This window comes from Oncorhynchus mykiss, chromosome 22 (assembly GCF_057628025.1).
Source record: "Oncorhynchus mykiss isolate SJ-2025 chromosome 22, ASM5762802v1, whole genome shotgun sequence".
Lineage (NCBI taxonomy): Eukaryota > Metazoa > Chordata > Actinopteri > Salmoniformes > Salmonidae > Oncorhynchus > Oncorhynchus mykiss.
The window spans coordinates 17,656,410-17,679,822 of NC_143043.1; the positions used below are offsets into that span (position 1 = coordinate 17,656,410).

The window sequence follows — 23,413 nt, forward strand, 5'->3', positions numbered from 1 at the left end:
GTGTGTGTGTGTGTGTGTGTGTGTGTGTGTGTGTGTGTGTGTGTGTGTGATAGAGGTTTAGACTCACCCACGGTAGATTTGTATTTTTGTGTTTGAATAAATAACAATTTTGAATGTGCATATAGTTTCTTTCAGAAGAAGGCACAACATAATAGCAGTGATTAGTCAACAGTGTCAATGGTTGTGTTTTTACCCTGTCAAAACCACTGTCAATGGTTGTGATTTTACCCTCTCAAATATACTGTCAATGGTTGTGATTTTACCCCCTCAAATACACTGTCAATGGTTGTGATTTCACCCTCTAAAATATCCTGTCAATGGTTGTGATTTCACATTCTAAAATATACTGTCAATGGTTGTGATTTCACCCTCTAAAATATACTGTCAATGGTTGTGATTTCACCATCTAAAATATACAGTCAATGGTTGTGATTTCACCATCTAAAATATACTGTCAATGGTTGTGATTTCACCATCTAAAATATACAGTCAATGGTTGTGATTTCACCATCTAAAATATACAGTCAATGGTTGTGATTTCACCATCTAAAATATACTGTCAATGGTTGTGATTTCACCATCTAAAATATACTGTCAATGGTTGTGATTTCACCATCTAAAATATACAGTCAATGGTTGTGATTTCACCATCTAAAATATACAGTCAATGGTTGTGATTTCACCATCTAAAATATACTGTCAATGGTTGTGATTTCACCCTCTAAAATATACAGTCAATGGTTGTGATTTCACCATCTAAAATATACAGTCAATGGTTGTGATTTCACCCTCTAAAATATACAGTCAATGGTTGTGATTTCACCATCTAAAATATACAGTCAATGGTTGTGATTTCACCATCTAAAATATACTGTCAATGGTTGTGATTTCACCATCTAAAATATACAGTCAATGGTTGTGATTTCACCATCTAAAATATACAGTCAATGGTTGTGATTTCACCATCTAAAATATACTGTCAATGGTTGTGATTTCACCATCTAAAATATACAGTCAATGGTTGTGATTTCACCATCTAAAATATACTGTCAATGGTTGTGATTTCACCATCTAAAATATACTATCAATGGTACCTAATTTCTGCTCTCTGAAATGCACCGTTGAAGGTTTGAATGATTTCCTTCCTTTACAAACTAGAAATACACATTTGTTTTGACAATGGTAAAACTGATGACTGTACAACTTGTGGAGCAATGTCAATTACAAAATATAGAAGGAATATGAAACGCTGATCTCTTCAGTAAAGAACTGGTCCTTCAATATACCGTACGAACTGCAGAATCTGGTTTGGAACTACAGCCAGGTCTGCTAGTCCCTCCTCGTTTCGGTCGTTTTTTTTCGTAACTATGACTGACTGAGAGCACCAGAAGTTGTCAGAGGGAGACGGCTAACCTCCTAACCACTATTTCAGTGCATATTCACACCAGTAGAGCGCAGCATTACTCTCAAATTGTACATGTGCCGAATACAACAGGTGTAAACCTTACTGTGAAAGTCTTACTTACAAGCCTTTAACCATCAATGTAGTTTTAAGAAAATAGAGATAAGAAGATATTGACTAAATAAACTTAAGTAAAAAAAATATATAAAGTAGCACAATAAAATAACAAGGCCATATGTATATATATATATATTTTTTTAACTAGGCAAGTCTGTTAAGATCAAATTCTTATTTACCGGCCCAACGCTCTAACCACTAGGCTACCTGCTGCCCCAATACAGGGTGTACCGGTACCGAGTCAATGTGCAAGGGTAAAGGTTAGTCGAGGTAATATCTACATGTAGGTAGGGGTAAAGATAAGAAACAGCGAGTAGCAGCAGTGTAAAAACAAAGGGGGAGGGTGTCAATGTAAATAGTCCAGTGGCCATTTGATTAATTGTTCAACAGTCTTATGGCTTGGGGGTAGAAGCTGTTAAGGCGCCTTTTGGACCTAGACTTGGCACTCTGGTACTGCTTGCCGTGCGGTAGCAGAGAGAACAGTCTATGACTTGGGTCGCACACACGTTTTACTATCCTTGTGGTGACCTAAAATAATTGATTTCCATTCAAAATCCTATTTAGACTAACCCCTAACCCTTAACCTAACCTTAACCCCTCACCCCAACCCAAATTCTAACCTTAATTGTAACCCTGGTACCTAACCATGAAATAGCCTTTGTCCTCATGGAAACCTGGGAAATGTCTCCATGTGATTTTTCGCCCCTTGTTTTACTATCCCTGTGGAGACTTTTGGGGATTTCCATTACCCAGGAGGACAGTAATACACAAAGCATTTACCAGAGTCCATGAGGATGTTGGAACGTTTCTAAGAAGTTGGATGGGGAGCGCAGCACTGGACTTTGACAGAGGTAGACTTCTGTATCCTCCTCTAACAGTAGACCCTGCTCCTGCACATTATGGCCTGAACTGCATTCCTGTAACTTAAGGTTACTTGCGTAGCCCCCAGTGGTGGGACCAAATCACTATTATTCAAGTCACAAGCTATTCTCAAGACAGAAGGTCCAAGTCTCAAGTCAAGTCCCAAGTAGAACCGGTCGAGTCTTGAGGTAAGTCCAAGTCGTGCATTCTAAGAGCAAGTCAAGTCCCAAGTAGAACCGGTCGAGTCTTGAGGTAAGTCCAAGTCGTGCATTCTAAGAGCAAGTCAAGTCCCAAGTAGAACCGGTCGAGTCTTGAGGTAAGTCCAAGTCGTGCATTCTAAGAGCAAGTCAAGTCACAAGTAGAACCGGTCGAGTCTTGAGGCAAGTCCAAGTCGTGCATTCTAAGAGCAAGTCAAGTCACAAGTAGAACCGGTCGAGTCTTGAGGCAAGTCCAAGTTGTGCATTCTAAGAGCAAGTCTAGTCACAATTTTTTTTTTTTAAGTCAAGTAACACAAAATCTACACAGAAAATGACTTGTTCAACTACAAATCTTTGTCTATTTATTGAGGCTACCAGATAGCCCTTTTCATTATTTTGTCTACAACTCATTTTGATGATGTAATCATTATTTTAACAAATTCCAAATGCAAGCTTCTTAAGTAAATTATACATTTTGAGCTATTTTTACATACCAAATGACCAGTAGACCTATGCTACAAATTTTTGCTTGATGCTCCATTGCTGGTGAGCTTGCAGAGTAAACAATTCATATTCTTGATCACCAAACCATTTTTGGAGCTGCATATTTATTTAGGGCAATGCTCTCTCCCTACAATTTGATGTTTGCGCTGCACCTGATCCTATAGCTGTACAGAAAATCAGCGATTTGTTTGCTAGCTCAGTGTGTTTCAAACTTTTTGACCAGCAACCCCCAAAAAGGAGTAGTAACTGTCACGCAAATTACAATGGGCTCATGGTAATTGATTAACATAAACACATTTAGCATCTCTGGGCCTCCACGCCAGGCCTCCACGCATACAATCCTCTAATGCACTCCTTTGGAACATCTACATTTTAAAAGTATAATCAAATAATTGAATATAAACCATCACAATAAATCCATTATTTATTTCAAGTAGGTCTTAAGAAACACTATGATATGAAGAAAATGTATTTCAGAAGAACAGAATGTTTAGTTTAGTTAAGTTGATTCATTTGATCATTTAAAAAAACATGCAGGCTAAGGTGGGCTAGGGTGTTCCAGGTTAGACTGGGTTTGGTTTACAGGAGTGTTTATTGTTCTGCGCCTAGATATTTAACTGATTACTTTCCCCATGTTAGGTGTTGCTAATGTGTGCTTATACAGGTTCAGGAGTAATGCTGGGAAAGGTACTTTCTTGTCTACTGGATCCTCAGAGTGGAATGAGTTGCCTCTGCCCATAAAAAAACTACGTCCTCTTTGGGCAGCTTTAAAAATAAAGCAAAAAACAGTTTGATGTCTGCTGTGCCCCATATGAATGTACCCTACGATGTAGCTGAAATGAGATAGATGTTCTTCTTCTTTGTTTTTATTAGCTCGCTGTCATACGGTGTTCAACCGTGTTCAATCTTGCCTAGCCTAGCCATCTTGTTTAAGAGGACCACCGTGGAAATAAGTCCCAGACTTTGTGTTATCCTCGATGATTTTAGAATATTCAGAGTCAGCCTTATCTTACTCAGGTTACTCATAGCCTAGGCTGTAGGCTAGTTCATTTAACAATATTTTCTTGTAATTCCCGTGCCATTATGTAAAATTATTTTATAGAACGAAGAATACAGTTGAACATCAAATCAAATCAAATTTATTTATATAGCCCTTCGTACATCAGCTGATATCTCAAAGTGCTGTACAGAAACCCAGCCTAAAACCCCAAACAGCAAGCAATGCAGGTGTAGAAGCACGGTGGCTAGGAAAAACTCCCTAGAAAGGCCAAAACCTAGGAAGAAACCTAGAGAGGAACCAGGCTATGTGGGGTGGCCAGTCCTCTTCTGGCTGTGCCGGGTGGAGATTATAACAAAACATGGTCAAGATGTTCAAATGTTCATAAATGACCAGCATGGTCGAATAATAATAAGGCAGAACAGTTGAAACTGGAGCAGCAGCACAGTCAGGTGGACTGGGGACAGCAAGGAGTCATCATGTCAGGTATTCCTGGGGCATGGTCCTAGGGCTCAGGTCCTCCGAGAGAGAGAAAGAAAGAGAGAATTAGAGAGAGCATATGTGGGATGGCCAGTCCTCTTCTGGCTGTGCCGGGTGGAGATTATAACAGAACATGGCCAAGATGTTCAAATGTTCATAAATGACCAGCATGGTCGAATAATAATAAGGCAGAACAGTTGAAACTGGAGCAGCAGCACAGCCAGGTGGACTGGGGACAGCAAGGAGTCATCATGTCAGGTATTCCTGGGGCATGGTCCTAGGGCTCAGGTCCTCCGAGAGAGAGAAAGAGAGAAGGAGAGAATTAGAGAACGCACACTTAGATTCACACAGGACACCGAATAGGACAGGAGAAGTACTCCAGATATAACAAACTGACCCTAGCCCCCCGACACATAAACTACTGCAGCATAAATACTGCTGAATACTGCTGAATACTGCTGAATACTGCTGAAACATAGCTGAATATATTAGGAAGGATATTTTTCCCAAGCGACTGCAGAGCGAGTGGAGCACATGGAGTGGCTATTCTGCGTATACAGTTATTTGGCAACTTTAGTTGTTAAACAAACTTTAATGTCTTAAAAATAAACAAATATAACCTATGGTGGCTGCATGATGCGACTATATTGATGATTTGAAAAGTAACAAAAAAGGCATTCGCTCTGTTTCTCTCATTCCCAATTGGACAAGCAGTTGATATCAAGGCACAAGGCGAGACCCAAATGCAGACACAGGAGGCAGATGGTTGGAGTCTTACAATGCTTATTAATCTAAAGGGGTAGGCAAGAGATTGATCGTGGACAGGCAAAAAGGTCAAAACCAGATCAGAGTCCAGGAGGTACAGAGTGGCAGACAGGCTCTTGGTCAAGGCAGGCAGAATGGTCAGGCAGGCGGGTACAAAGTCCAGACATAGGCAAGGGCCAAAACCGGGAGGACTAGAAAAGGAGAATCCAAAAAGCACGAGAATGGGAAAACCGCTGGTTGACTTGGAAACATCCAAGACGAACTGGCACAGAGAGACAGGAAACAGGGATAAATACACTGGGGAAAATAAGCGACACCTGGAGTGGTGGAGACAATCACAGGAACAGGTGAAACAGATCAGGGTGTGACACTTGATAATATTCCCAGTCCCACCCGTCCAGACTATTCGCAACTGAATCTTGTCTTTACATATAGCTTACTAATATATGAGTGAAATTTGTTTCGATTTAGAATGGGCCCCAACAAAAGACATGTAATTTGTAGCCTAAACTCAGCAAAAAAAGAAACGTCCCTTTTTCAGGACCCTGTCTTTCAAAGATAATTTGTAAAAATCCAAATAACTTCACAGATCTTCATTGTAAAGGGTTCAAACACTGTTTCCCATGCTTGTTCAATGAACCATAAACAAGTAATGAACATGCACCTACGGAATGGTCGTTAAGACTTAGGACACTAAAAACGCCGTTCTACTGACTCTGAAAAACACCAAAAGAAAGATGCCCAGGGTCCCTGCTCATCTGTGTGAATGTGACTTAGGCATCATGCAAGGAGGCATGAGAACTGCAGATGTGGCCAGGGCAATAGATTGCCATGTCCATACTTTGAGATGCCTAAAACAGCACTACAGGGAGACAGGATGGACAGCTGATCGTCCTCGCAGTGGCAGACCACGTGTAACAACACCTGCACAGGATCGGTACATCCAAACATCATATTTGTGGGACAGGTACAAGATGGCACCAACAACTGCCCTAGTTACACCAGGAGCGCACAATCTCTCCATCAGTGCTCAGACTGTCCGCAATAGGCTGAGAGAGGCAGGTCCTCACCAGACATCACCGGAAACAACGTCGCCTATGGGCACAAACCCACCGTCGCTGGACCAGACAGGACTGGCAAAAAGTGCTCTTCACTGACGAGACGCGGTTTTGTCTCACCAGGGTGATGGTCAGATTCACCTTTATCGTCGAAGGAATGAGCATTACATCGATGCTTGTACTCTGGAGCGGGATCGATTCGGAGGTGGAGGGTCCGTCATGGTCTGGGTCGGTGTGTCACAGCATCATCGGACTGAGCTTGCTGTCATTGCAAGCAATCTCAACGCTGTGCGTTACAGGGAGGACATCCTCCTCCCTCATGTGGTACCCTTCCTGCGGTGCCCTTCTTGCAGACCTTGGTGGAAGATTGGGGTAACATCTCACAGCAAGAACGGGCAAATCTGGTGCAGTCCATAAGGAGGAGATGCACTGCAGTACTTAATGCAGCTGGTGGCCACACCAGATACTGACTGTTACTTTTGATTTTGACACCCCTTTTGTTCAGGGACACATTATTCAATTTCTGTTAGTCACATGTCTGTGGAACTTGTTCAGTTTATGTCTCAGTTGTTGAATCTTGTTATGTTCATACAAATATTTACACATGTTAAGTTCGCTGAAAATAGTCGCAGTTGACAGTGAGAGGACGTTTATTTTTTTTATATACACTCGAATAGCAAAAGAAGGAAGTGCTTTGTGTGATTACGTTTTTAATATGCCAGGTAGCCTAGGCTACTCCCGTTGTAAAGTGGATTAATGTGCTTCATTTTAGGAGTTGAGAAGTAGCACTAGAAAGATGGGATCCTCCTCTTTTTAATAGTGGCCAGTCAACCCTGTTCCCAGGGTCCTAAACGCTCAGTTTAGAGTTATTTGGCAACATAATTGATGACACAAACCTTAGAATGTCTTAGAAATCAAAACATATGTGGGCTGCATGATGCAACTCTATTGATGCTTTGAAAATGCATGCGCTCTGTCTTGCCTCAGTAGACTGCACACGCTGTTCATTAGTCTTTCATTCACAAGTGATAATAGTCTCACCCATCAGACTATTCTAATCTTGTTTTGTCATAAACTAAATCATATCTGTGAAATTTGTTTTGATTTAGAATGGGCCATTATCAGCCAGGCATGCAACCGTCTGAACAGGGGCAGGGAAAAAAATAAACGTAATCTGAATGCACTCGAATAGCGAATGGAGGACGCTTTTCCCATGTTTTCTTTTTCATGCCAGCCAGGTAGGCCACTCAGTCACCGTAGCAGCCCTGGAGAGGAGAGTGGGCTCCCTCCATCTTCCCTGTGCACAGACTCAAAACGATGGCAGACTCTTTTTGTTGAGCAGGGAATCTGCCTTCCGCCCGAGAGGAGAGAGGGGAAAGAGTTGGACACCGTGTGAGCCATGCCCTGCTCCCCTCATCCGCTGGGGATAGACCCCTAGGTCGGTCGCCCCCTTTTTACCCCAGGGGAATCACAAGTGGGGGCCTGGAGCCACTGGTACCAGTATACTGCCAGGGGACGTCGGACTGGGACAGAAGTTTAAAGCCTCGCCTTCTGTTTCAACAGCTTGTTCGGCTCGATAGAGGCATTCAAGAAGTCAGCCTTCTCCTTGTTTGTCAGGCTGGACAGGTTCAGCCACTAGGCCCTCTCTCCTATCACCGCAAGGCTCCTGGCGCATTCACAGTTATGGATAGCGGCAGCTGGGTTGGCAGACAGCTGGGTTCCCAGACAGCTGGGTTGGACATGCCCAAATAAATTAAGGTTGACCATCTCATCCAGCAGCTCTCCCTGATATGCCATCAGTAGAGTGGTGTTGTTCAGTTCCCTAAATGAGCTTGTTGCGGACACATACACCTTCTGGAGGATGGAAGAAGAGAAACGTTCCATCATGTCAGGGAGAGAGATGTGCCGGTGAGGGAGGACGCATGGCATTCGGGGTATAGGTAGTTAGCTAGAGAAGGTTCCACCGCTTGGGGGGGTTGAGCTTGGCTGCAGCCCGTTTGGACACATGGAGTTTCCCACACTCCAAGCTGGGAGAGGGGGGTAAGTGTTCTAGAAGGCCTCGAGGCCTGAGCTTCTTCATCATCCTTGTCGCAGAAGATGTGCAGAATACTGTCGTCGTCCTCCTCAACAATCACCATGTCTTCCTTCCTTGCTGCTAGTTCGCCGAACATCTGGTGGAAATCTGGGGGGAGACCGTCTATAACCTCGGCCCAGCTGGTCTCGGTTTGGAGTTGTTGGGTGGTCTCTTTGCCCGAAGGCTGGAAGGAAGAATAGCCTCATGGGAGGGGGGGGGGGCAACTTCGTGCAATGCATGCAAGACTCTGGGATAGCGAGAACTGTCTGGGCATGCTCCAGTCCCAAGCAGGTGAAACAGATAGAATGAGTGTCTTCCCTGATAAAGAACCCACATAGGCATGGTGTAGGGGAGCAGGGGGCAAGCTGGGTTCACCCTGTGAAAGGGTACTAGTAGCCATAGCTCCAGCAAGTGGGAAGTACGGGCTATGCATCTGCTGGCTGAATCTTAGCTGTGTAGCTAGCTAATCTTGGCATTCGAAAGGCTAGCAGAAGAAAACGTGCATGGCATAAGTCTTCGGTGAGCTAAATAGGTTAGCCTTGCCTTGCCACAATGGCTAACCAAATCTCAAAAGTCTCCTTCCTCTCTTCCACCGTGGTGGGGAAAAAGCATCACGAAGCAGGAAGCCATGTGGGCTAGTTTGATGAAGGATAGCCATGTGGTGCTAGCTTTGACTGGAGCCTGAGAAGCAAACTTTTCCTTTCAGTAAAAGTACCCAATTCTCTCGACAAGAAGCTGTAATCCCACACTCCACAGCGAGTCCTGGCGAACAATTAAACAGGAAAGCAGTGATTATGTCCGTCAGACTTTGTGTGATTGGAGCTTCTATGTGGTCACCGGTTCCCCATAGTGAGATACCGAAAAAAGCATTTGAAAGAGAACAGATAGCACATCTACTCTATAGAACCACACACACAAACAGGCCTCTTTTAAAGATAAAAAAGGTGGAGGGCTTACTTAAACGAAGGAAGGACTAGGTTGGACTGTATGATAGGCTAAATCAGGTTTATTGCTGCCACTATGACGCATCAGTCAGAATGCAATGAGGAGACGGAGATAAGAATCCCAAAATTATATTTATTCACAGTTGAAGAACGAACACAAAAAGGCACATGGGGAGGGTTGGAGCTTGGTTAAAGGGGAAATCTGCTGTTCAAACAATAACCACTGTTTCGGTAAACTGCTCTCAAATTCATAGACAGATCTATGGATGCAAGGACTGACCATCCGTGATATTTTCGAAATTATAGTTTGAACCATGTTTTGAGGCTATGCAGTGTTTGTAAAACAAGCTAATATTTTGGGTTCTGATATGGACAGTTGAACTAAGCTCATGAGGCATTTCTTCTTCAAGAATCAGTGCCTTCAGAAAGTATTCACACCCCTTTAATGTTTTACACATTTTGTTGTGTTACAACTTGGAATTTAAAATGGATAAAATGTAGATGTGTGTCACTGATCTACACACAATGCCCCACAATGTCAAAGTGGAATTATGTTTTTAGAATTTTGTACAAATTAATAAAAAATTAAAAGCTGAAATGTCTGGAGTCAATAAGTATTCAACCCCTTTGTTATGGCAAGCCTAAATAACTTCATGAGTAAAAATGTCCTTTAACCTTTAACAAGTCAGATAAGTTGCATGGACTAATTCTGTGTGCAATAATGGTGTTTAACATGATTTTTGAATGACTACCCCATCTCTGTACCCCATACATACAATTATCTGCAAGGTCCTTCAGTTGAGCAGTGAATTTCAAGCACAGATTCAACGACAAAGACTAGAGACGTTTTCCAATGACTCGCAAAAGAATGGCACCTAATTGTTAGATGGGTAAAAAACAGACATTGAATATCCCTTTGATAATGGTGAAGTTATTAATTACACTTTTGATGGTGCATCAATATACCCAGTCACTACAAAGATACAAGCGTCCTTCCTAACTCAGTTGACGGAGCGGAAGGAAACCGCTCAGGGATTTCACCATGATACCAATGGTGATTTTAAATGGAGATGGTGATGGATCAACAACAATGTAGTTACTCCACAATAATAACCTAAATTACAGAATGAAAAGAAGGAAGCCTGAACAGAATAAAAATATTCCAATACATGCATCCTGTTTGCAATAAGGCACTAAAGTCATACTGCAAAACATGTGGCAAAGAAATGTACGTTTTGACCTCAATACAAAGCATTATGTTTGGGGCAAATCTAATATAGCCCATCACTGAGTATCACTTTTCATATTTTCAAGCATGGTGGTTCTACATCATGTTATGAGTATGCTTGTCATCAGCAAGGACCAGGGAGTTTTTTAGGATAAAAAGAAAAGGAATAGAGCTAAGCACAGGCAAAGTCCTAGAGGAAAACCTGGTTCAGTCTGCTTTCCAACAGACACAGGGAGACAAATTCACCTTTCAGCAGGAAAACAACCTAAAACACAAGGCCAAATACACTGAGTGTACAAAACATTAGGAACACCTTCCTAATATTGAGTTGCACCCTCTTTTGCCCCCAGAACAGCCTAAATTCGTCACTGCATGGACGCTAAAAGGTGTAGAAAGTGTTCTACAGGGATGCTGGCCCATGTTGACTCCAAAGCTTCCCACTGTTTTGTGAAGTTGGCTATCTATCTATCTATCTATCTATCCATCTATCTATCTATCTATCCATCTATCTATCCATCTATCTATCCATCTATCTATCCATCTATCTATCCATCTATCTATCCATCTATCCATCTATCCATCTATCCATCTATCTATCTATCTATCTATCTATCTATCTATCTATCTATCTATCTATCTATCCTTTTTCAATCAATAAAAACAAAACAAAATCATCAAAACCAGTACACATGTAAAAAATGTGATTAATTTAAAAGTGAGCTTTTTCATCAACAGCAACGTGCGATTTCCCAAAACACTTTGGAAGAAAAATACATAGGTCAAGTTGCATACTGTCACTTATAGGCCTGGCGTATGTGACCCTAAAACGGACTAATACATATCATTAAACAAACAAGAAAAATAATTACAGCACCTATTTAATTTAGTTTGCTTTAATATACAATTACTGAATTCAGACGTATACTACAAAAAAATAATGTATTCTAGAAGACTATCCCTATATTATAAAACGATATTGTGGGACAGCATAATGGCAGCACAATGTTCTTATGGCTAAGAGGTATGAGAATTGTATTGTGTGATGTTTTTCTCAGGTAAACCTGAAATGACAAACGCTGGGCTTGAACCTATCCCCTTTGTTCAGTACAGCTTACGGTTGAGTAACATTGAGGTATTGAATGGATTAGTTAATCCAACATCAATATAATAAGAGTAAGGTATAGGATCACTTTTCAAATGTAATAAAACAGTTACCATAGCAACGTTATATTTTCTTCACAAATTCAGACTTCCGTAAATAAAGTCCACAGATAACCATACATCTGAAAAGAAAGGCAACTTCATGTAATCTAGAAGTGGCATGTCCTTCCCTTATTCTCTACACCTCAAGAGAGAGAGACACAGAGAGCTGCAAAAATAACGCTATTTCCAATGATAAATGCCCGTTGTAAATATACAATTTTTAAATATCAGTAGTACACTATTATTAAACATCCTCTGCATTTTGCTTAGTTGGTTCCATGGCAGATTGTTCTGATGAGTTGATTGATCATCTGCCTGTTTTAACCAGCTGTGGAAAATACAGAGAGAGCACATCAAAAAGATTATCAGAAAACAGAGCACCGAAGCTTAAGAGCACTACGAGCTGTGGCACATACCTGTTCTAGATAGAACACAGGTCTTCTTACACGCCTCCTCTGTCTCAAAGCGGTTGGCATTTCCTTCACAGCTTCCATACCAGAACTGTGCACAGGAATTGGCCTGTTTGTCGTAATACCACTGGATGTTATACTCTCGACAGGTGCCTTGGTCCAAACTCAGGTTACAGCGGGGATTGAGCGAGACGGACTCTGACAAAACAACATCGAAGGAGAGGTATGACATACAGTGCATTCGGAAAGTATTCAGACCCCTTGACTTTTCCCACATTTTTTACATTATATCCTCATTGTAAAATTGATCAAATTGTCTTTTTCACTCATCAATCTACACACAATACCCCATAATGACAAAGAAAAAACAGGTTTTTAGAAATGTTAGCAAAGTTATTAAAAATAAAAAGCTAAAATATCACATTTACATATGTATTCAGACCATTTACTCAGTTACTTTTTTGAAGCACCTTTGGCAGCAATTACAGCCTCAAGTCTTCTTGGGTATGACGCTACAAGCTTGGCTCACCTGTATTTGGGGAGTTTCGCCCATTCTTCTCTGCAGATCCTCTCAAGCTCTGTCAGGTTGGATGGGGAGTGTCGCTGCACAGCTATTTTCAGGTCTTTCCAGAGATGTTCGATCAGGTTCAAGTCTGGGCTCTGGCTAGGCCACTCAAGGAGATTTGTCCTGAAGCCACTCTCACGTTGTCTTGGCTGTGTGCTTAGGGTCATTGTCCTATTGGAATGTGAACTGCTCTGGAGCAGGTTTTCATCAAGGATCTCTCTGGACTTTGCTCTGTTCATCTTTCCTCCATCCTGACTAGTCTCCCAGTCCCTGCCACTGAAAAACATCCCACAGCATGATGCTACCACCACCATGCTTCACCATAGGGATGGGGCAAGGTTTTCTCCAGACGTGACCCTTCTCATGGTTTGAGAGTCTTTAGGTGCCTTTTGGCAAAATCCAAGAGGGCTGTCATGTACCTTTTACTGAGGAGTGGCTTTCTTCTGGCCATGCTACCATAAAGGCCTGATTGGTGGAGTGCTGCAGAGATTGTTGTCCTTCTTGAAGATTCACCCATCCCTACAGGGGAATTCTGGAGCTCCTTCAGAGTGACCATCGGTGTCACGTTCTGACCTCTATTTCTGTTGTTTTGTATTTATTTAGTATGGTCAGGGCGTGAGTTGGGTGGGCAGTCTATGTTTGTTTTTCTATGTTTTGGGGCATTTCTATGTTTTCGGCCTAGTATGGTTCTCAATCAGAGGCAGGTGTCATTTGTTGTCTCTGATTGAGAATCATACTTAGGTAGCCTGGGTTTCACTGTGTGTTTGTGGGTGATTGTTCCTGTCACTGTGTTTGTTGTCACAGGATAGGACTGTTTTGCGTTTTCACATTTCTTGTTTTTGTTAGTTTGTTCATGTGTAGTGATTTATTAAAACATGAATAACCACCACGCTGCGCTTTGGTCCGCTTCTCTTCCTCCTACAGACGAACGCCCTTACAGAATCACCCACCGCAACAGGACCAAGCGGCGTGGTAACGGGCAACAGCGTCACAAGGAGGAATGGACTTGGGATGATGTGTTGGACGGCAAGGGTTGCTACACATGGGAGGAGATCTTGGTGGGAAAGGATCGCCTTCCATGGGAACAGGTGGAGGCAGCGAGGAGAGCAGAGGCAGCCGGAGAGAGGAGCCGGCGATATGAGGGAACACGGTTGGCAAGGAAGCCCGGGAGTCAGCCCCAAAAATTTCTTGGGGGGGGGCTAACAGGGAGTATGGCTACGCCAGGTAGGAGACCTGAGCCAACTTCCTGTGGTTACCGGGGGGCTAGAGAGACCGGGCAGGCACCGTGTTATGCTGTGGAGCGCACGGTGTCCCCAGTGCGGGTGCACAGCCCGGTGCGGTACATTCCAGCTCCGCGTATCGGCCGGGCTAGAGTGGGCATCGAGCCAAGTGCCATGAAGCCGGCTCTACGCATCTGGTCTCCAGTGCGTCTCCTTGGGCCGGCTTACATGGCACCAGCCTTGCGCACGGTGTCCCCGGTTCGCCTGCATAGCCCAGTGCGGGCTATTCCACCTCGCCGCACTGGCAGGGCGACCGGGACCATTCAACCGGGTAAGGTTGGGCAGGCTCGGTGCTCAAGAGCTCCAGTGCGCCTGCACGGCCCGGTCTATCCGTCACCACCTCCACGCATCAGCCCTCCGGTGGCAGCCCCCCGTACCAGGCTGTCTCTCCGGCCCATCCTTGCAGGGGCTTGCTCCTCTCCAGCGCTGCCGGAGTCTCCCGCCTCTCCGGCTCTACCAGAGCCTTCCTCATCTCCAGCGCTGCCGGAGTCTCCCGCCTGTTCGGCGCTACGAGAGCTACTCAGTCCGGCGCTTCCAGAGCCTTCCTCCTCTCCAGCGCCGCCAGTGCCGCTCGTCAGCCCAGCGCCGCCAACGCCGCCCGTCTGCCCAGCGCCGCCAGTGCCGCCCGTCAGTCCGGCGCTTCCAGAGCCTTCCTCCTCTCCAGCGCCGCCAGTGCCGCCCGTCTGCCCAGTGCCGCCCGTCTGCCCAGTGCCGCCCGTCTGCCCAGTGCCGCCCGTCTGCCCAGCGCCGCCAGTGCTGCCCGTCTGCCCAGCGCCGCCAGTGCTGCCCGTCTGCCCAGCGCCGCCAGTGCTGCCCGTCTGCCCAGCGCCGCCAGTGCTGCCCGTCTGCCCAGTGCCGCCCGTCTGCCAGGAGCCGCCAGTGCCGCCCGTCTGCCAGGAGCCGCCAGTGCCGCCCGTCAGCCAGGGGCCGCCAGTGCCGCCCGTCAGCCAGGGGCCGCCAGTGCCGCCAGTCAGCCAGGGGCCGTCAGTCAGCCAGGGGCCGCCAGTAAGCCAGGGGCCGCCAGTGCCGTCAGTCAGCCAGGGGCCGCCCGAGCAGCTGCCCCTCTGTCCAGAGCTGCTGTCGCCCCTCTGTCCCAAGCTGCTGCCGCCCCTCTGTCCCAAGCTGCTGCCGCCCCTCTGTCCCGAGCAGCTGTCCCTCTGTCCCGAGCAGCTGCCGCCCCTCTGTCCCGAGCAGCTGCCGCCCCTCTGTCCCGAGCTGCTATCGCCCCTCTGTCCCGAGCTGCTATCGCCCCTCTGTCCCGAGCTGCTATCGCCCCTCTGTCCTGAGCTGCTATCGCCCCTCTGTCCCGAGCTGCTATCGCCCCTCTGTCCCGAGCAGCTGCCCCTCTGTCCCGAGCAGTTGTCCCTCTGTCCCGAGCAGCTGCTTCACCTCTGTCCCGAGCTGCCCCTCTGTCCCGAGCAGCCCCTCTGTCCAGTGGGGTCATTGAGAGGGGTGGCCATGGTGAGTAAGCCAGGGAGGCGGACAATAAGGCGGACTAAGACAATGGTGAAGTGGGGTCCGCGTCCCGCGCCAGAGCCGCCACCGCGGACAGACGCCCACCCAGACCCTCCCCTATAGGTCAAGGTTTTGCGGCCGGAGTCCGCACCTTTGGGGGGGGATACTGTCACGTTCTGACCTCTATTTCTGTTGTTTTGTATTTATTTAGTATGGTCAGGGCGTGAGTTGGGTGGGCAGTCTATGTTTGTTTTTCTATGTTTTGGGGCATTTCTATGTTTTCGGCCTAGTATGGTTCTCAATCAGAGGCAGGTGTCATTAGTTGTCTCTGATTGAGAATCATACTTAGGTAGCCTGGGTTTCACTGTGTGTTTGTGGGTGATTGTTCCTGTCACTGTGTTTGTTGTCACAGGATAGGACTGTTTTGCGTTTTCACATTTCTTGTTTTTGTTAGTTTGTTCATGTGTAGTGATTTATTAAAACATGAATAACCACCACGCTGCGCTTTGGTCCGCTTCTCTTCCTCCTACAGACGAACGCCCTTACAATCGGGTTCTTGGTTACCTCCCTGACCAAGGCCCTTCTCGCCCGATTACTCAATTTGGCTGAGCGGCCAGCTCTAGGAAGAGTCTTGGTGGTTCCAAACTTCTTCCATTTGAGAATGATGGAGGCCACTGTCTTCTTGGGATCCATTTTTTGGTACCCTTCCCCAGATCTGTGCCTCGAAACAATCCTGTCTCTGAGCTCTATGGACAATTCCTTCGACCTCATGGCTTGGTTTTTGCTCTGACATGCACTGTCAACTGTGGGACTTTATACAGACAGGTGTGTGCCTTTCCAAATCATGTCCAATCAATTGAATTTACCACAGGTGGACTCCAATCAAGTTGTAGAAACATCTCAAGGATGATCAGTGGAAAAAGGATGTACCTGATCTCAATTTCGAGTCTCATAGCAAAGGGTCTGAATTCTTGCAAACATTTCTAAAAACCTGTTTTAGCTTTGTCATTATGGGGTATTGTGTGTAGATTGAGGAGGTAAAATATTGATTTAATCCATTTTAGAATAAGGCTGCAATGTAATTAAATGTGGAAAAAGTAAAAGGGTCTGAATACTTTCCCGAATTCAAGGAATTTGAAAAGGTGTAAAGATATTGAACGCCAATTTCCATGACAGAAATGACTGTGTTTCTTTATCTAACACAACATGTTGCAGTGTTAGGTCCTAACCTTGGGGGAAAATAGAATTAGGGATAGGAATTGATACAGGCTGAAATTGGCCCTCGCTGGATGATGAAGCTGAACCTGTTGTTCCTGAGGATGATGATGCTGATCCTGATGACGAGACAGCTGTGTTGGAGTGGGAGCTTTCCTTTGCAGGGAAGATGGATACTGTTTTGTTAGCTACAGCCACAGTACTACCTCCTCGCACGTGGGTCCTTACGTCTAAATCTTCACCCTCTTCATCATCCACCTGGATGATGACACACACACATAGATTAGTTAGACAGTAACTCAACCCTCTACTGCTAAAATGTAATTTAATTGACTAACAGAGCAATGACTATAACAAAGCAATCATTCAATTGCTCCCCTATAACACCTAAGGAGAGATACTTTGTATGATATACATGTGTCCTGTAAAGGTCTACTTGGACCTGCACTGGGAGTGGTCCAGCATTGAGGGGCAGATCAAAGTTATCTCCACGGCCTCTGATGTGACTCTGGGAACTGGTGCGTCCACTTGGATTTAGGATAGGATCCTCATTATAGGTGTTTCCATGTTCATTATTCAAATGTCCGTTATTCCCATGTCCGCTATTCCCCTGTCCGCTATTCCCATGTCCGCTATTCCCCTGTCCGCTATTCCCCTGTCCGTTATTTCCCTGTCCGCTATTCCCCTGTCCGTTATTCCCCTGTCCGCTATTCCCCTGTCCGCTATTCCCCTGTCCGTTATTCCCCTGTCCGCTATTTCCCTGTCCGTTATTCCCCTGTCCGCTATTTCCCTGTCCGCTATTCCCCTGTCCGTTATTCCCCTGTCCGCTATTCCCCTGTCCGCTATTCCCCTGTCCGTTATTCCCCTGTCCGCTATTCCCCTGTCCGTAATTCCCCTGTCCGCTATTCCCCTGTCCGCTATTCCCCTGTCCGCTATTCCCCTGTCCGCTATTCCCCTGTCCGCTATTCCCCTGTCCGTTATTCCCCTGTCCGCTATTCCCCTGTCCGCTATTCCCCTGTCCGCTATTCCCCTGTCCGCTATTCCCCTGTCCGTTATTCCCCTGTCCGCTATTCCCCTGTCCGTTATTCCCCTGTCCGCTATTCCCCTGTCCGCTATTCCCCTGTCCGCTATTCCCCTGTCCGCTATTCCCCTGTCCGTAATTCCCCTGTCCGCTATTCCCCTGTCCGTTATTCCCCTGTCCGCTATTCCCCTGTCCGCTATTCCCCTGTCCGTTATTCCCCTGTCCGCTATTCCCCTGTCCGTTATTCCCCTGTCCGCTATTCCCCTGTCCGTTATTCCCCTGTCCGCTATTCCCCTGTCCGTTAATCCCATGTCCGTTGTTCCCATAGCCGTTGTTCCCATAGCCGTTGTTCCCATAGCCGTTGTTCCCATAGCCGTTGTTCCCATAGCCGTTGTTCCCATAGCCGTTGTTCCCATTTCTTCCAAAGCCATTAGTGTTGCGATTTAACACAAGGGCTCCATTCTCATCCTCACAGAACTGGCTAACAAGCTTTGACTCCAGAGCTGAAAGACAAAAGGAGAGAAATGACAACCTCAGGTAAAGTATAAAATATGATATCTGTATGACAATAAAGGGTAAAGTTGTTATTACTGTACAACAGCATTGTATTAAGTAATGTGTGATACCATACACATATGACCATGTTAATCACCTGGTAGAGTGTTGAAATCGTCGATGAGGTACATATGTTCACTGTCAGGGTCAGAGGCGATCAGATTTAGTTCACGCAGGAACTCGGCCTGGGTTGTATCTGAGGTGTTGACAATCCCCAGGGCATACATCTCAATGTTGGCAGCATGGGCCTCCCTCACAGCAATGTCCAGCTTCACAGGCTCTCGTTTGTCTGTCTGTCCATCTGTGATAACAATGGCCACTTTCCTAACCCCAGTACGGGCACTGTAGAAGGCCTCCTGGGTAGCCTTCCGGATGGCGGTGCTAGTATAGGTTCCCTCACCCACGTAGGACATCTTCCTGATGGCCTGCTTGACATCTTGTTTGGTCATGTAGCGCGCCAGATTGAACTCCAGGTGGACATCCAGACTGTACAGGACTAATCCAATTCTGGTGGCGTTACGTCCAACAGTGGTACGGTCCACCAGCGCTGTGACAAAGTCCTTGATGATTTCAAAGTTTTCCGGACCAACGCTCTCTGAGCTGTCAATGACGAATACAAGCTCCATTGGCCTCTCCTTGCACTTGATTCCACATCCTAAAAGCATGAGAGAGATGCTGAATTAACATTATTTAATTAAAGCTTCATGTTTTAGCTTGGATTTATTATTATCATGGTGTTAGTCTTACCACATATTTCCTTGATCAATTTAATGATGTCTTCTCTCTGGAAGTGATAGAAGTGTGAGATTTATATTCATATTTCATATTTTTGTATATATTACAGAGCCATTCAAGCAGTATGTAAAGTTTGTGAACTTACTGTAAGCCCCACTTCACCCTTTACTCCTGGCCTCCCCTGAGTTATGAGAGAAACATTTGAAATGATTCATACATCACTACTTCTAAATGATATGAAAGAACACCATAAAACAGCAATTTTGGTAAAGCAATGAATATTTAGAAAACTCACAGACTCTCCAGGAACCCCAGAATCTCCCATGCCCCCCTTTACACCCTTATTTCCTCTCTCACCCTGCAAGCCACGGTCACCCTGCGGTGATGAGACAGGAGGAAGCAACAGGAGCACTGCTGTTAGAGACAAGGTCACTGCATCCATCAGAGGAAGAGGGCTATGAGTTGAAGCATGCATGTCATCCTCTTACCTTACCTCCTGGGAATCCTTCCCCTATGGGTCCCCTTGGCCCTGTCACACCCTGAGACCCCTGCTCACCCTAAAATACAAAAGATGAATCATTAATCAAAACAAGACCCATCGGTTGGTCATTTACCCAAAGGCTTGGTAGTTGAAAAAGAGCTAAAACACACTAAAGATCACAGGTCAGGAGTGGACGGTGTTATTAAACATACCTTGGGGCCCTGCAGACCTTCCCCTGGGGGCCCATTTGGACCAGGGGGTCCTTTCCTTCCAATGTTACCCTGGAAACCAATGATGCTAATTTAATGGGAGGGGACGGACAGGCTACAGACTATAACTAAAGTTGATTAAGTTTGGACATTGCCATCACAGCTGGACTACCGGTATGTGTTAAGGTATTACACTCAGAATGTGACCTATGGCTGAATAATGGAAGTTCTGTTAATATTAGCTTCATACCGGTGGTCCTTGCACACCCTTTCCTTTTGGGCCTGGCAAACCTGGCAATCCTCTGAAGCCAATGTCTCCCTGGGACAGACAGATGTAGAGTCACGTACGATACATAATACACATTCACATTGACATGTAGTAGGTTGTAGCAGATTGACATAGAGGATTTAGGGACAGATACATGACAGATACAGTTGACAAGTACCTTAGGTCCTGGGATGCCAATGCCCTCAGGGCCCTGCTCTCCCTGTAGACCTGGAAGGCCTGGAGGACCCTAAAAAAGAAACAGGGAACAATCCAAATGGAATGAGTTTGGCTTAACACCAGTAATCTGCAGCTAAGCATGCAGTTGGCCATGCTGGTTGTAGGTACTCACCACTGGGCCAGGGAAACCTTCACCTTTGGATCCAAAAGGTCCTGTTGGACCAGGATTACCACGGTCACCCTGGTAAAAAAAAACATTATTCAAAACGATGAGCATATGCCTCATAGTAATAGTCATTGAATATTTTCTTTGTTGTGAATTGCAACACTTACCTTTGGCCCAGGTAGCCCATAGCCTGTCTCTCCAGTCGGCCCAGAGGGACCAGGTGGGCCTAGATCACCCTGCGACAGAGAATGAGATAAGCTCATCACAATGATGTTTATCAGCCAGGATGTGAGGATGCATTGCAACAGACTGCATGTAACAGTGTTTCTTACTGCAGGCTAACAGGCCTGTCAAATGTGTACAGTACCTGCCAAGACTTGCATACAGAAACAGGGTGTTAATAGATGTGTATTTCTTACCTTGGGACCTGCAATGGCCCGTCCCGGTAGTCCTGGCATGCCCAGTCGGCCTGGTGTGCCAGGCTCCCCCTGAAAAAAAAATCAAATAACATTGAACTCTACAGACACTTTGGTAGCCCTAAACTACCAACAGCCTGCAAACTGTTGGCCTGCTATTACAACAACCTCAACAAATATGCAGTCAACACAGTGTGTATATAACCTAAATAGACGTTAATTTAATGAATAATGGTAGGTCAAAGCAACAAAAAAAAGGTCAAAGCAACAAAAATAAATACTATCAGGTTCGCTAAATCTGCCGTGCTGTGATCAGATTGTGTTATTGTGTGTTATTGTGTTATTCTCACCATGGCACTTATCGTAAGAGTAGAGGTGTTCTGGTCAAATTCCCAACCTGGCCCCTTTCAATCATGTCCACCAAATCATCCACCTGATTCCCATTTGGCATATATCACTCCTCACCTCTCCACTATGCTAGCTTATGTGTGGTGAGCATTCTGCCCCCCCCCCCCCCCCCCCCCCCCCCTACTATACAAAGTGCTTTGAGCATCTACTGTAGGTGAAAAGGCGCTATATAAATGCAACCAATTAGTATTATCATTATTACCTTTGCCCCTGAGGGTCCGGTCATGCCAGGAGGTCCATGTAATCCACGGATGCCCCTCTGACCCTGGTCTCCCTGGTAGGGGTGGAGCACACATCATTTACATGACCCCCTCTTGGTGTTTACAGGTTAGTATGACAGAAGGGTAAGGATGTGAAACCTACCTTCTCGCCCTGGGTGCCGATTCCTGCTGCTCCATCAGGACCTCTTATACCAGCTACACCCGCCTCACCCTGGCAGTGGCGAAGGGTAGATGGGACAGACCATTTCACATTGGCACATTCCTTTCCTTTGTGGTATACTGGATCTATAGAACTATAATGGATCTATAGAAGTGGTGTAAAGGTGAAATAACACACCTTCTGTCCTGGAGCCCCGTCCTCGCCTGGAAGACCAGGTAAGCCAGCCAGGCCAGATGTACCAAGCTCACCCTGGAAAATAAACAAATTGCTTTTAAAAATATATCACAAGTTCAACAGGCTTATTTGAGAAGGTGTTTTTTAAATCATTTGGAAGAGGATGGATACGGTATTTGTCTTACCTTTGGCCCTGGCTCACCAACGCCTCTCTCCCCTGTAGCTCCGAGCTCTCCTGGGAAACCTTGATCACCCTAGAAATAAGAGAATGGAAAGTGGGGTGAAGAAATCCACCAGGCAAAAACAACAGGCTAGCTACAAACAACAGCAATTAGAGAATTCCATTATCTTGGCCTTTAATTCATGGCTTTACATAGTCTCTACCAACCTTAGGTCCAGGTAAGCCCTCTCCTTGAGGTCCTCTGCCTCCAGGTGGACCTCTGGGACCCTCCACTCCCTGAGGATTAACAATCACAGTTACATGTGTGTGTGTTTGATGGGAATGCAAGTGTAGTGTTACGTTATTCTCCGCCACTCAGTTTACCTTCTCCCCCTGGATGCCCGCTCCTGTAAGTCCAACCAGTCCTGGATGACCTGGAGGCCCGAACTCACCCTGAGGTCAAACATAGAAAGGGTTAAGGACAGGGCCCGATTAAGAAATCATAGGCCCCGGGGCTTTGTCTTTCATAGGCTCCCCTGCCCCCAGCTCACGGTGATGGCCGATGCGCTCGTCGTGGCAATAGCTTATCTCAAGATGAGATCATTTGAAAAACAGTGCTGCTGTTAGCTAAAATTGGGAGTTGTTGAGAATATATATTTTTTATTGGTTCTAAACACAGGTTAGTCTTCTCTTTTCAGCAGTGGGCATTTGCTTTCCAAACAGCATGTTTTTCCCGAAATTGTATTGTGAATTCTGTAAAAGGCAAACCGACAGCCGCAACTAACCATAGAAATATAATCCATAGATGGCAGTTCTCATTCAAGTCAGGACTGGCATCTGTTGCTAGTGTACCCATGAGTTTAACTGTCAAATTGCCAGTGTAAGAGGTTCCAAAACCCTTCTATGGATTATATGTCTATGGCCACAATGCAACAAACTGTATATTTGACATGCATGCTGCCCAAACTGGGGCCTTCCAAACTGAAAGCAAACTGGTAACTGCCAAAATAAAAGAAACACTTGGGTAAACAAGGTATAAAAATTATATGTTATGGTGTGGGGGTGCATTTTCCTGGTATGGTTTAGGTCTACTTGTAGAATCTATGCCAAGGTGCATTGAAGTTATTCTGGCAGCTCGTGGTGGCCCAACACCCTATTAAAACACATTATGTTGGTGTTTCTTTTATTTTGGCAGATATCTGTATGTGTTTGTGATACAACTTAATCCATTATGAACTATTGATCCTCTATGGCTAAATTATGCTCTCTGGTGTATTTTGAACATTTGGCACGGACTCCTGTGGTTGGATAAAAAAGGCATGACTAGCAGAGCAGGCTCCTGAGGGTTGGCAGTTGCAGTAAAAAAAAATCCTAAATATATTTACTACATACAGTATATAATATATACTGTATATACTTCCTTTAATATTATTGTAAAACTATTATTATTATATATTTTTGTTTTTTGCTTCCTCTTTGCGTTCTCTTCCCCCAGGGGCTTCAGCCC

General features: G+C 45.3%; 1 protein-coding gene across 2 annotated transcripts in view; it reads right to left on the reverse strand.

Moving 5' to 3' along the window:
* Positions 1-9,512: 9,512 nt before the first annotated feature.
* col28a2a (collagen, type XXVIII, alpha 2a) overlaps positions 9,513-23,413 on the reverse strand; it is a 39,388-nt gene continuing 25,487 nt past the window's right edge. Inside the window, exons 15-35 of one of the 2 annotated variants that reach the window (XM_036958838.2) lie at positions 22,291-22,359; positions 22,135-22,203; positions 21,932-22,000; positions 21,750-21,821; positions 21,555-21,623; positions 21,394-21,465; positions 20,787-20,855; positions 20,535-20,603; positions 20,374-20,442; positions 20,203-20,271; positions 20,007-20,075; positions 19,760-19,828; positions 19,555-19,623; positions 19,362-19,442; positions 19,212-19,247; positions 19,079-19,115; positions 18,429-18,986; positions 17,198-18,279; positions 16,845-17,013; positions 12,247-12,438; positions 9,513-12,158 (exon numbers count right to left, since the gene is read on the reverse strand). In XM_036958838.2, coding sequence (XP_036814733.2) covers positions 12,151-12,158; positions 12,247-12,438; positions 16,845-17,013; positions 17,198-18,279; positions 18,429-18,986; positions 19,079-19,115; positions 19,212-19,247; positions 19,362-19,442; positions 19,555-19,623; positions 19,760-19,828; positions 20,007-20,075; positions 20,203-20,271; positions 20,374-20,442; positions 20,535-20,603; positions 20,787-20,855; positions 21,394-21,465; positions 21,555-21,623; positions 21,750-21,821; positions 21,932-22,000; positions 22,135-22,203; positions 22,291-22,359 — 3,066 coding nt within the window. In that variant the 3' untranslated portion in view covers positions 9,513-12,150. Of the gene's footprint in view, positions 12,159-12,246; positions 12,439-16,769; positions 17,014-17,197; positions 18,280-18,428; positions 18,987-19,078; positions 19,116-19,211; positions 19,248-19,361; positions 19,443-19,554; positions 19,624-19,759; positions 19,829-20,006; positions 20,076-20,202; positions 20,272-20,373; positions 20,443-20,534; positions 20,604-20,786; positions 20,856-21,393; positions 21,466-21,554; positions 21,624-21,749; positions 21,822-21,931; positions 22,001-22,134; positions 22,204-22,290; positions 22,360-23,413 lie in introns of both variants that reach the window. The other variant, XM_036958837.2, reaches the window with a different exon arrangement.